Below are 13,981 nucleotides of genomic sequence, written 5' to 3' on the forward strand. Positions count from 1 at the left end.
GGACATCCATATCGGACCAAACTAAAGCAGGTTGCCCTAGAATGGAATAGGAAGGGGTTACAAAGAAGAACTTAGAGGAAGGTGGGGTTCATGGCATGGTTTGAAGATTGAAGCTTTCAATAGACTAAGATCAAGAAAAATGACGCGGAGATGTGTTGACCATAGGCTGCTTAATGCTACTATGATCGATTTCAATTAGTTACAGAAATTATCAAAAAAAAGCGAGTAATTTTTATTTATTAGACTTTCTACGACTCCGTCTCCCTCTTTCCTAATGAATCAACTACCAACTAGTCTATAGGGCCTAATCGTACAATATTGAAACTCCATGTTCGAGTTGAAGATTCCAAGGAAATGGACAGGAAACATTATTTGAAACCATAGGTGGAGCACTCATCTTATCGGCAGTACCTCACTCAAGGAATGGCTATTCTGCAGTAATAGGTCATCCAGCAGTCGTCTGACATCTGAAGCTGGTTCAAAGCTAAAGCCTCTTCTGATAAGCATTGGAATTAACTATTTTGCCTCGGCTTTGGTAAGCCTCTCATAGTTCCAACATTCTTCAATCCCCTTGGAATTCATGAGTAAAATGTATGACGAACAGAAGATTACAACCAATCTTACTGGGCAGCTTATATAATTGGTTTTCAGTAAAGCACCAATGACGTAGTAGGCTTTAGACTTTTACAGTTAGAGAAGAGGGCAGTATCCGGACACTTGTTTGTAGAAGCTGCTGAAGCCCAAAGAGCTAGAAAATGGCTGATGTACATTAAAGTAAAAGAGTGAGAAGATGCACAAGAGCACCAACCCTTTTAACAGATGTATTCGTACCTTTTTCAAGCAAGTTATTTCCTATAATTTCATTATCGCCAAAATGGTTGTCTATTAGCACTCTCTATCCCTTCACAGCTCTATCTTCTGCTTCAAACAAAACCATAAACCTTATTTCTTTCCATATTAATCATGTTTCTTTTAATGAGCCGTAATAGATAATTAAATGATATAAACACAGTGTTTCGACGATAATTACTGGAATTGGCTACTTTTGAGTGCTTTCACTTATTTTTATAGCATATAAGGCCATATTATGGCCTTTATTGTATTTCTCCCCTTTATTTTTACTGTGATAGCAATTTTCAAACAGCTCGTGGTAACGAACTGTAGTAAGGAGTGACCCGGCTCAATAGTAACCAAAACTCTAAAAAATTGAATTTTGATATCAATAGCTACATCAAAAGAATTGCATTTTAATGCTGATTTTAAATATATAAGTTTCATCAAGTTTAGTCTTACTCATCAAAAGTTTCGAGCCTGAGAAAATTTGCCTTATTTAAGAAAATAGGGGAAAACACCCCCTAAAAGTTTTAGAATCTTAACGAAAATGACACCATCAGATTCAGCGTATCAGAGAACCCTACTGTAGAAGTTTCAAGCTCCTATCTACAAAAATGCGGAATTTTGTATTTTTTGCCAGAAGACGAATCACGGGTGCGTGTTTATTTGTTTTTGTTTTTTCTTCCCAGGGGTCATCGTATCAACCAAGTGGTCCTAGAATGTCGCAAGAGGGCTCATTCTAACGGAAATGAAAAGTTCTAGTGCCCTTTTTAAGTGACCAAAAACATTGGAGGGCATCTAGGCCCCCTCCCACGCTCATTTTTTTCCCAAAGTCAACGGATCAAAATTTTGAGATAGCCATTTTGTTCAACATAGTCGAAAACCATAATAACTATGTCTTTGGGGATGACTTACTCCCCCACAATCTCTGGGGGAGGGGCTGCAAGTTACAAACTTTGACCAGTGTTTACATATAGTAATGGTTATTGGGAAATGTACAGACGTTTTCAGGGGATTTTATTTTGTTTGGGGGTGAGGCTGAGGGGAGGGGCCAATTTCGTCAATTGGCCATGACTTCCGTTCGAAAACCTACTGTTTCCCTGTTGAGGTCGTGGGCAGCTCTTTTCAGCTACCTTCCTTTTTTTCTCCCATTGCATATGGAAACGACGTTCAAAGGAGCTTGGAAGGGGACTAATTCGATTGAAAATTGAGAGTTATCTTTTTCTCTTTGTTTTTACTCTCAAGTCCACCATATTTCCTAAATTCATATTATGCTCTTGCTACCTAACGCTACGAACAATAATATACCACCTTAATATCTAAAGGAGGCCTTACACGGTCAATCATTTTGATCAACCTTCAATCAACCCTTCAATCTTGACCAAAGCTAACTTAACAGACTGCTTTTGGTCAAAATGATTGAGTCATTCAAAATTTATATAAGACACCGTGAACGCTTGACTAAAGCATCAAACAGGTTACTAGACAGTCAATCATGCTTGAATCAATCGATTAATGGAAGGTTTTGATTTAAATGATTGACCTTCCAGGGCCTCCTTGAGACGGATATAAATATGTGCCAGATTCAAGAGACGGATTTGGAGAACTGCCCTTAGTTATAGATAAAAATAATATTCATTAGTGACTGAACACGTGCGTGGATTTCACCTCTTGGGATGATGAAACTTTGAAACTCTGGGATTCTAAAATACATACGGTTCTACATCGGATAACATAACAACAAAATACATGTCACCATTTTCCTTTTTGGGTGTTGGATTTAACACCAACTTTCCCTGTGCATTCAAGTCGAATCGGACATACTGTTTGCTAATATTTCTTTTCAGCTAAAGCCCTTATTTATGATAATTCTGGATCTGCCACTCATAATATGTACAGGATCTATGTGCTAATAAAACATTTTAGTCTTGTCTGAATGTCTTTTCACACTATATGCTAAGCTGGTCACAAATAACCGAACCATTATATTTTTCATAGTTTCTTAACCTTCACCAAATAGACTTTAAGAATTGGATCCTATGATTAAACCTATACAAAATCAGTGTTATTTCATATTTATCGTACTACTTCTGCATTAATGCGAAAAATTCAGAAATAGGGCACATCTACATCTACAGTTTACAATATTGCAGAGTTTCACGATTGCGGTGATGTTCATTCTTCTTAGTATATTTGAAGCTGAAGACATTCGCCATTTTTTTGTATGTAAGTTTGTAATAGAACTACTGGACGAGAAATCGTCTATAAATTGCTTCGCCACAGTGTGAATCTAAAGAAGAAATTCGCCACCATGTAACCCTTTATACAAGAAAGTTTAGTAGGTGTGGCATTTAACATCCAGCTATAGCATTTTGAATGGTAATAACCCAGATATAATATTATAATTTTAGCCAGAATATGGTGCCATAAGTAAAGCTTTAAGCGATACATTCTGCTTATGTAATATCTTATTCTCCGTTTCAAGTTTCTTGATACTTTCAGCCTTATTTTGAACCTCTTTTTGAATCTCATTGACAATTTCGTTTTCTTTTGTTAGCCTTTCCACTTCTTTTTGCAGTCGTAAAATTTCATTTTTCATATTCTTACTTAATTCAGTTGACTTCTTCCTAAATCGCTTTTGAGCTTCTCTGTTTTGCTGCTTTTTTTTTAACTCTTTTCTATGACGAAGAATATCAGATGGATCATTCATAATAACCGGAATAATAATATTATCCAAGTCATCTTTTTGTAGGTTGGCCAAAACTGATTCTTTCTTGCCATTTGTAACATCCATATTCAAAAGCTGGCTAGACATCGTGTCTGTTGTGTCAAGTGATATCATATTCACTGGAATACTTATTTCATTATTCCAGAGAATCTGCTGCTCATCATTGTAAAAATCGATATCTAAATTTCTGAAATGACTTTGAATAGTGTAATTCAAATCCGTTTTAACCATACTGAAAGGAATGTTTATCATGTCGTTACTTTGAACCTGCATGTTAACATCAGCTGGTTTTGTTTTTTCATTGAACATTTTCATATTTACAAACGGTCCAGGCATTCTATCTTTCATTTCAGGTTGAATAACTGGAATACGATTCAGCTCTTTTTCTTGAGTCTGAACACCAGAAACTGCTCGCTCAACTTTGCCGTTGACGATAGCCGGGCTTGGCAATTGTCCTCGAACTGAATCATTTACTATATTTCTAGTAGTATCCTCCCTTAGACCCTTACTGTGGATAGGCTCATTCAAATCATCTACCACAGTGGGGAGACATCCCTGTTGCATATCATCTATCGAACACGGGAAACCATCAACATAATATTGATGTATGTCCGTATTGAAAAATGGGGCCATTGTCTGAAAAATGAAGAAGCAAATTTAAACATAGTTTTACGCAAATCTAGCACTCTAGTAATTTCAAAATTTTGCCAACAGCTAAAGAGATATTTAGCAATTTTTTGACCAGATACATCTTTGACAGATATATGAGTCATTTGAAATGACTCGCTGGAACATTTAATTGTATATGAACTACATATTTTTGATGGTAAATTTCAACACAAGGAGAGAAACTTGGGGTGTGGCAATTTCGACTTTTGAACTTTTTTCAATCAACAATTTTACTCAACGTTACAATATTTACTTAGGAAAGATGTTCAAGCAAAATTTCGTTGAAAACATATACCAGAAGAAATCTTTTGTTTACTGTACACTTGCATGCAAATTTAGAGTGACATCAAAAATCACTCACTATTTGGAATCAAATAGTTTGGAGTAACGAGCTGTAGGAGAGACTCGGTTAAATAGTAACGGAAATTCTAAAAAACAAATTTTTGACATAAATAACTACATCCAAAGAATTTGCTTTGCTGATACTGACTCCATCAAAACCTACAAGCCTGAGAAAATATGTCTGATTTTCAAAAAATGGGGTAAATATCACACAAATGTCATGTAAGTTGCATCATCAAATTTATATGAAATTTTATCATTTCTAAATGAAAGTTGCATCATCAAGTTTAGCGTATCCGAGAACCCTATTGTGGTGGTTTCAAGCTCCAATCTGAAATATGTCGAATTTTGTATTTTTTTTCGCCAGAAGGAAGGTCACGGATGCGTGTTTATTTTTTGTTGTTCTTGTTTTTTTTTGTTGTTTTTTTCTCCAGGAGTGATCGTGTCGAGCCAATAGTCATAGAATGTCGGGATAAAGCTCATTCTAACCGAAATTGAAGGTTGCGGTGCCGTATTTAAGTGACCATAAAGATTGGAGGATGCCTACCCCCTTCACACTCAAATTTTCTCCTGATTTGGGTGATCATAATTTTGAGATTTTATTTTGTTCAGTATAGTTCCAAGCTTCAATAACTCTGCCTTTGAGGATAACATGACCTCCCACAGCTCCTAGGGAAAGGGCTGTAATTTATAATATTTTCCTACTGTTTACGTATTGTTCTCGTTGTTGGGAAGCCTACAGACATTTTTCAGAAGGGATATTTTCTGCCACGGGGAGAATTTTCCGTGAGAAGAGAATCTTCCAGGGGTGAACGTTCCAAGAGAAGTTTTACACTGGGTGAATTTGCTTGCATTACTATGCGAAATTCTTTTTATTGGTCTTACTTTCTCTTTGCCGACACAATCTTACGTGTGGAAATGCTCTGGTTGAAATTTCCAGCGGTGTTGAAATTGTCTAGAGGATCAATCCGTGGGGGGGGGGTGGGGTAAATTTTCTATTTGAAGAAACTCCCCATGGGGAATTATCCGTGAGAGAAATTCTTCACTAGGGAATTTTTGTGGAACAATTGAAATTATTTCATGTGTGAAGTGGGTTGCCCCCTCCTCAATACTTGGCTCTTTACACTAAAGCTCGACTATCCGTCCCTGACTCCGAATCATAAGAGCCGTTTAATTTGAATAAGAAGTTTTTTTTTAAGTACTAAAAAACTTTAGTGTAAAGAGCCAGGGGTTAAGGAATCCTCATATATGGAAAAATTTATGTTTGTTTTAAGTTTTAATATTGCTTCTTGCTTTCAGCTGTTATCACTTACTTATCTTATTTACTTGTTCACTATAATCCAACATGGACCAATTTACCTGTCTCTCATATTCTCAGGACAAAAAGATTAAGCTAATATTTCAATACATTGATTTAAAAAATCTTTCCAAAAAAGAAGTTGTGCAAAGAAAAGTAAAGGCCATATTAAACTTAAGATCAGCAGATATAAGAATCTATGATAATTCAAAATCAAAACGACCATAAATTTCGAATAAAGAATGAATAAAACCGAAAACCAACAGAAAATAATTAAGCAATAATATCAAGCAAACATAAAACAGAATTTCAACTTAGCTGACTTAACGCTCTTGCTCATCAGGATCTAGTTGACAAGGAAACTATTAAAGGAAACTAGTTGACAGCACCGTCAGTCTTCTTTCGATAGTGCTGTCCCAGGCTTGTGATTGGGCCTAATTTGGGTTGAAACAAACAGAAATGAATTGAAATTTTCTTAGAAAAAGAAGTTTTTCAAAGACAAACTTCTTAACCTTAAGATCAGCAGAAATAGAACCTATAATAATTCAAACTCAAAACGACCGGAAACTACTGTTAAATAATAAATGAAATCCAGAACGAATTCATATGTTAAGGTTAATGTTAAGCAGCGAACGGAGAAAAAAAAATACGATCATTCAAAATGGCTAGGTCTATGGGTGAAACGTTTCGATAAGTTGCTAAAATCCCTTCAGATGGCATTGACTCAGGGCTCGTCGCTGCCACTGCAGAGGTTATCCCTGTCCCCATCGACGCTGAAGTTTCACCAGAGAAGATTAAATCCACCTTAAAGGAACTCAAAACAATAAAGCATCCGGCACTAGAGGCATCAGATCAGAGCTACTTAAAACTGGGGGCCCTAAGATGGTATTTTGGCTACAGTTTATATTCAACATCATCAGGCACACTCAAGCAATACCGTCAGATTGAAATAAAAGAATCCTTGTACCAGTGTTCAAGCGCAAGGACAGCAAGACCGACTGCAGCAACTACCTTGGAGTCACCCTACTGTCTGTTCCTAGAAAACTGTTTGCGATGCTGCTGCTGAAACGTGGAACAAAATTATTACTTGTTTTGCACCACCCTCAACAAGCCATATTCGTGCCAGGAAGATCGACGACTGAGCAGATACATAGAATCAGAAAGATCATTGAGAAGACACTGGAATACAAAAAATATGCGTATATAGCTTTCATCGACTTCCCTTTCGCCTTTGATACTATAGATAGACCATTCCTTTGGCTAATCCATGAAGCTACTGCCCTACCTACAAAGATAGCCAGCCTCTGTAAAGAACTTTGTAGCAGCACAGAAAGTGCCGTCCTGGTTTACAGGAAGCTTTCTTCTTCCTTCCCCATCAGTAATAAAATACGACAAGGATGTGCTGCTGCACCTTACCTGTGTATATCCCTCGTGGTTTCTATATCCCTCAAAAGCCTTGATACATGATCTTTGGACTATTTTGAATAAAAGTAACGTCCCAAAATTTCAATTAGATGAATCTCAGGAAAACACGACATGTCTGTGTGTGTGTGGGGGGGGGGGGGTAGCTGCGCTTTGATCACTTTAACTCTAAAAATGGCACTTCACCTTCTGATTACCAGTTTAACTGGTCACTTCCAAAACAAATATGACCATTCTTTCTATAAGAACTTTATATAATCCCAGGGCATAACTTACAATCATTGGCCTGATAGCCTTGGGGGGTTGTCTTCCTCACAAACACAGTTTCCAAACCCTTCAACTATGCTAAACAAAGTTGCTGTCTCTAAATTTTGATTTAAGATATTCAGGAATACAATGGGTGGGGTGTGGGATTCTATTTAATCTCAAATTCCTTTAGACTTTTAAAAAGGGCCCTATAACTTCTGATATCAAACAAAATTGCTGTCTCACAATTTCAATTAGATATGTTTGATGAAAAGAGAGGATATTGTGGGGTGGCTAGCTACCTTTCATCACTTTTAACTCTTAAAAGGGAACTAGAGCTTCCAATTTTCAACAAAATGAGCCTCTTTTAAAGTTGAATAACCATCCCTTCAAAGAAAAGCTTAAAGGCACCTGGGCATAGCTTACAACCCTTGCTCCCAGGCTCTAGTAGTTTGTATAAACCCCATAAGCCTTATTATATGATCTTTTGACAAAATGACTGTCTCAAAATTTCTAATGGATGCATTTCGAGAAAAACGACGTGTGAGAGGGGGTAGCCACCTTCTGATTACTTTTCCTCTCAAAAAAGGCACTAGAATTTTTGATTGCTAATCCAATGAGTCCCCTCAAAAATATATACGACCATCTTTCTATAAAAAATTTGTATACCCCCAGGAAATAACTTACCACCCTTACCCTGAGAGCTCTGGGGGTGGTGGTGTCATCCTCAAAATCATAATTTCCAGACCCTTCAACTACGATGAACAAAATTGAATTGATATCTCCAAATTTAATTGGATGTCTCTGGGGAAATGATGGGCGTTGGGGGGGGGGGGCTGGGTGCTCGCAAATCCCTTTTGACTCTGAAAAAGAGCACTATAAATTCCAATTTCAAATCCAATGAGTCACATCTAAGTTTAAACGACCACCCATTCCACAAAATCTTATTTTCCCACACGGCATAACCTACAGCCCTATCCACAGGGCACTGGGGGGACTTTCTCAACTCTAGAAGCATTGCTATATGTTCTTTGGACTATTTAGAACAAAATCACAATTTCAATCAGATTTTTTTTTATGAAAAGAGGGTTAGTCGAGGGGGACATAGTTGCCCTCCGTCACTTTGAATATTAAAAGGGAACTAGAAATTCCAATTTTCAACCAAATGAGCCTCCTCTAATGTTTACACAACCATCCCTTCCATAAGAATCTTAAATGCCCTGGGGCTTTAAAATCCTTACTCCTCAGGATCTAGGGGTTTGTTTTAACCCCAAAAGTCTTGTTGTATGACATTCAGACTATATTGAATAATCGGCTATCTCAAAATTTCTATCAGATACATTTTGGGAAAATGCGAGGTGTGGGGGGTTACCTGCCTCCAATCACTTTGAATCTTAAAATGGGCACTAGAACTTTCGATTAACAATCAAATAAGCCCCTTCCGAAGTTTATACGTTCATCCTTTTTTATAAAAACATTATAAACCCCCAGGGCATAACTTACAGCCCTTGCCCTGAGGGTTGTGGGGAAGGAAGGGCTTTCATCCTCAAAGATATAATTTTCAGACTTTTAAACTACGTTGAACAAAATGGCTATCTTAAAATGTAGATTGAATGTGTTTGGGGAAAGGATAGACGTGGGAGGGGGTAATATGCCCTCCAGTCACTTTCGACTATTAAAAAGGGCACTATCCCTCGTAAATTTTTTACTTGAATAAGCCTTTTCAAAGTTTCTGTGACAACGAAGTGCCCCAATCCTAAAAAAAAAACAAAAAAAGATAAATAAATAAATACATATTGCCAACATCATTCTTTACTTAGACAGCACTATTGCAGTCGCCTATAATATATTTAGAAGGAATAAAAACAACAAAATAGGAGAATTGATTTTTCCAAAAATGTTCATTTAGGTAAGTTACCAACCATTAGTGTGACGTGTTGGATCATTTTACCATAAATAAACTAACTCATAGCTTAGATTTTCACCTATTTCATGATACATACACTTCTTGCCAATTCATATCAGAGACAGCGCTATATTGTTGCCTATAGTAAAGGCCAAAACGCTACAATGTTTAATCCTTATTTTTTTTCCCTCAGGTACTTCATATGGGAGGTTTGGTCGTATATGCTTCGGAGGGAGCTCATTCGATTGAAAATTGGAAGTTCTAGTGCTTTTTTAAGTGTCAAAAAGATCGAAGGGCATCTACCTCCCCCACCTGCTTTTCCCCAAATGCATCCGATAAAAATTTGACGTAGCCATTTTGTTCAAAATAGTCAAAAGAACAGATAACAAAATTCCAGGGTCGATATAACCCCCTAGAGCCCGGGGCAATTGTTGTTAGTTATGCTCCGGAGGTATATAAGGTTTTATGGAATGGGTGGTTGCATAAACTTCTGAGGATAATCATTCGATTGGAAAGTGAAAGTTTTATTTCCCATTTTAAGAGTAAAAAGTGCTTTGAGGGCAACTAGCCCCCTTTACCACGCCCTCTTTTCCCCAAATAAATCCAATTAGAAGTTTAGGATAGCAATTTTGTTTAAAATAATCCTAAGATCATTTAAAAATGTCTTCGGGATTGATACAATCCTTCGGAGCCCAGGGGGAGGATTTTAAGTTCTGGCACTGTTGCATATAAGATTCTTATGAAAAAGATGCTCGTATAAACACTTAAAAAGGTTAATTTAATTGGGAACTGAAAGTCCTAGTTTCTTTTTTAACAGTCAAAACTTATCGGCCGGCAACTAACCCCTTCTCCACGCCCTCTTTTCTCCAAATACATCCAATCATAATTCTGAGATAGCCATTGTGTTCAAAGTAGTTCAAAAATAATATAACGATGCCTCTAGGGTTGACAAAACCCCCTACAGCCAGGGAGCAAGGGCTGTAAGTCCAAGTATCATATAACAAAACCTTGGGAGTTGACACAGTCCCCCAGAGAAGGGGGTCAAGGGTTTTAAGTTACCCTCCGGTTTCATATCAGATTTTTGTGGAAGAGGTGAGTGTATAAACTTTGGAGGAGGATCATTTGGTTGAAAATTGAAATTTTACTTCCCCTTTCAAGAGTTAAAAAGTACCATCGGGCAACCGGCAAGTATTTCCACAACCACACTACCTTTTCATCAAATGCCTCCGATCAAAATTTTGTAAACGCTATTTTTTCAGAATGGTCCAAAGATCATATAACATATAATCTAGGGTTGAAACAATTCCCAGAAGCCCGAGGCAAGAGTTGTAAGTTTTTTCCCCGAGGGCATATAAGGCTGCTATGGAAGTGACGACCATATAAATTTTGGAGGAAGCTCATTTCATTGGAAATTAAAAGTTCAAGTTCTCCTTGTAAGAGTCAAAAGCGATTGGGGCTTAACTCAAACCCCCCAAGGCCTCATTTCTTATGGAAGAGATAGTCGTGCAAAACTTTGGAGGAGGCTCATTTGACTGGAAATTGAAAGTTCTAGTTCCCTTTTAAGAGTCGAAAGTGGTCGAGGGCAACCAAACCCCCTCCACCTTACACCCTTTTCCCTCAATTGGATTCGATCAAAATTTTAAGATAGTTATTTTGTTCAAAATAGTCCAAAAGCAAAATAGCTATGCCCTCCAGGGTTTAATACCCCCCCCCCCGGTCTTGGAGCTTATTTGAATGGAGATTGAAAGTTCAGGTTCCTTTTTTAAGAGTCTAAAATGATCAAAGGGCAAATAGCCCCCCTCCCCCTGTTCCTTTTTCCTTAAGTGTATTCATTGTCAATTTTAAGATAGCAATTTTGTCCAGCGTAGTTAAAAGGTTCGCTAGCTATGTTTCTAGTGGTGAAATGACCTCTTACAGCTTAAAAAATAAACATGCTTAAAAAAAATGTTGAGGCGGAGCAAACGATTAGATTCTTTCATTCCCCTATTCCTAAGGTTCTATATTAGAAATATGTATAGTAAATTAATATTCATGTTTTGAATAAACGACCGGTACATTTTCATTCCTTACAATAAAATAAAAATAACTATTTTATAGGTAATATCTTCTAACCTGTCTATACAATAAAATTTTTCTCTATAATCTTCACCTGACTTAAATTTATCTTACTGTCTAATCTAGTTAACTTACTTGACTTGCTTTAACTTACTTTAACCTACTTATTTAACCTCATTTAGCTTACTTCTACTTACTTTAATCTAGTTGACATTAAATTCTTCCAGTTTTGTAGCGTCCACTATGTTCAAGCATCGACTCAGTTTAGGAAATGTTTTTCGATTATTGTTTTTTTTACTTGCGTTGCTTATCAGCTAGTGAGATCACTTTTAAAAATAACTTTTGAAAATTTTGGAGTATAAAACTGAAATGTTGTCGATAGTCATGTACCTAATTCCTACAATAAAAACTTAGTAAGAACAAAATAAAAACAGGGTAACTAGATTAACGTTGCTAGACAGAGTAAACTAGCAGAAGACACAGTAAACTAGTAAAAAGCAGAGTAACTAGAATAACGTCACTAGGCAAAGTAAACTAGCAAACTAGTAAAAAGCAGAGTAACTAGATTAACGTTGCTAATTTGTCTGAACAGCATTTAATTGGGTTTACCGAGATAGTGATGGGGAAGCAACGCTTAAATTTCATTTGTTTACCTTCAGACGATTGCCGTTATTTTCATCATTTAGATTCATTAGCATAGTAATGTCAAGAGGAATTTGTTCTTCAAAAATTAAAACAAACAAAAAGTTTCATAAGCATGATGATAAATTACATTATATCCTAAAAAAAATAATTTTACTCCTAATTTCATGACATCTAATCTATGCAAAAATCTAAATCTAACAGAATTTACATCGTTATTACTAAAATTGCAGCATTAATAAGCATTAATAAGCATTATCATGTTACTTGACCTCAAAATATAATGCATATTATTTGTTTAATATATGTTTTTTCGTAAAAACAATTGGATTCTATGTCTATAGCTGACTGATTGCTGCAAGAACACTTTACTAAATAATTGCCAAACAGGATGGCGTGGCTGCTGCGTGCACACCTCGTGTGATGGAAAACCAAATTGTGTCAGGAGACGATCTGATTTGTCTGATTGATTTGTTGATTTGTTGGTTGATTGAACCTGATTTGATTGAATCTGATTTGTTGGTTGATTTTTTAGACAAAAATGCCAAAAAATTCTAAATTGCTGAGAAATTGTATAAAAAACTTATACAAGAGTTGTGCGGCACCAGTATCCTTTTTACGAAATGTCTGAGCATGTAATAAACAAATCTATCGGGGCTGTATTTATAAGCAGCAGTCATGGTGGTGGTCGGTTGTCCCTTTTTATATCCAGGTCTATAGTAGCAGTACTAGGCTATTTCAGTTCTGCTGTAGTCCTTGAAAAACATTTACTTGTTTTAATCGATAAGGGCAAGGATTAAACTTAGCATCCTTAATCTCCGATGCACACAAGTTTGGAATTCAAATGTCTGTATCTTTGCATTGGGTTTCAGTCTTCTGGCTTATACTGTCACGCTCGATTTGTGTGTCCTCTATCCAGATACTTCTGCATTACTGTAACTCCATGTATAGTAGCAAAAGTGACATATGTATTAGGAAGAATTCCGTTCCTTTTTTTATATGAACATCCATCGCTCCACGTAATAACTGTTTCAGTATCTGGGAATTACCGTAGCAAGTCCTCTAACCTGTCAATAACACACAAAACAAATTAAGACACATTCAACTGCCCTTCGGTCTTGTCCCATACAATATTCAATGTGTCGCAGCTCACCTTATCGTATGAAGTCCGATTATGTATAACGAGCTTTAGTCTGTAGTATAGAGACGACGCTTTTAGGTTCGGACAAAGGAACATATATTCATGGTCATCAGTCGTCACAACAAACATCCCTGAACTCCCTTTGGATTTGTCACTATTTTTCTCCATTCACATACTCCCCTTCGGCAAGATTCTTAACTTAAGTGTCATGAATATTTCACACTGATCCTTCTTCGGCTTGAAAATCCCAATGCCTTTCCTTTTCAACAGTTGTTATTCAACAGTTCAACAGAAAATTCTACTTCCCTTTTCAAAAGTCGAAAAGTACCATTGGACAGCGGGCAAGTATTCCCCCCAACCACGCCACCTTTTTATCAAAAGCATTCATTTTATCAAATCGTGAACACCTCGTAGGTGTTCAGTTGCAACTGAACACCTACTACCATATATTTGAAAGAAAGCCGAACATGTAGCCGAATAAATATATTCGGTCTAATGTAGATAAGTGTGATAGGAATTATAGTCCGTTCTTTTGAGGAAATGAAAATCAGGCCAAGTTATGGTTATGATTACAAATCTGGATTCCCTGCGCGCATCCCTCTCATAGTACTGTTTTGACATCCAGCATATAACGGAAATGATTTATGGAAGATACCATTGATCTATCCGTGAAACTGAAGTTAAGTTTCCAATTTGTTT

The 13,981-nt window shown here is 36.7% G+C and overlaps 1 protein-coding gene across 1 annotated transcript; it reads right to left on the reverse strand.

Moving 5' to 3' along the window:
• Positions 1 to 2,896: 2,896 nt before the first annotated feature.
• Positions 2,897 to 11,812, reverse strand: LOC136033202 (uncharacterized). Its single transcript, XM_065713912.1, has 2 exons — positions 11,697 to 11,812; positions 2,897 to 4,198 (listed from the first exon to the last, which is right to left on the reverse strand). Exon 2 carries the CDS (start codon positions 4,193 to 4,195, stop codon positions 3,242 to 3,244), a length of 954 nt encoding a protein of 317 aa, XP_065569984.1. The 5' UTR covers positions 4,196 to 4,198; positions 11,697 to 11,812; the 3' UTR covers positions 2,897 to 3,241.
• Positions 11,813 to 13,981: the final 2,169 nt, after the last annotated feature.

The sequence above is a fragment of the Artemia franciscana genome, chromosome 11, assembly GCF_032884065.1.
Source record: "Artemia franciscana chromosome 11, ASM3288406v1, whole genome shotgun sequence".
Taxonomy (NCBI): Eukaryota; Metazoa; Arthropoda; class Branchiopoda; order Anostraca; family Artemiidae; genus Artemia; species Artemia franciscana.

Coding starts and splice junctions, on each gene's coding strand:
- LOC136033202 (XM_065713912.1), bottom strand. CDS start 4,195: ATGGCCCCATTTTTCAATACGGACATACATCAATATTATGTTGATGGT.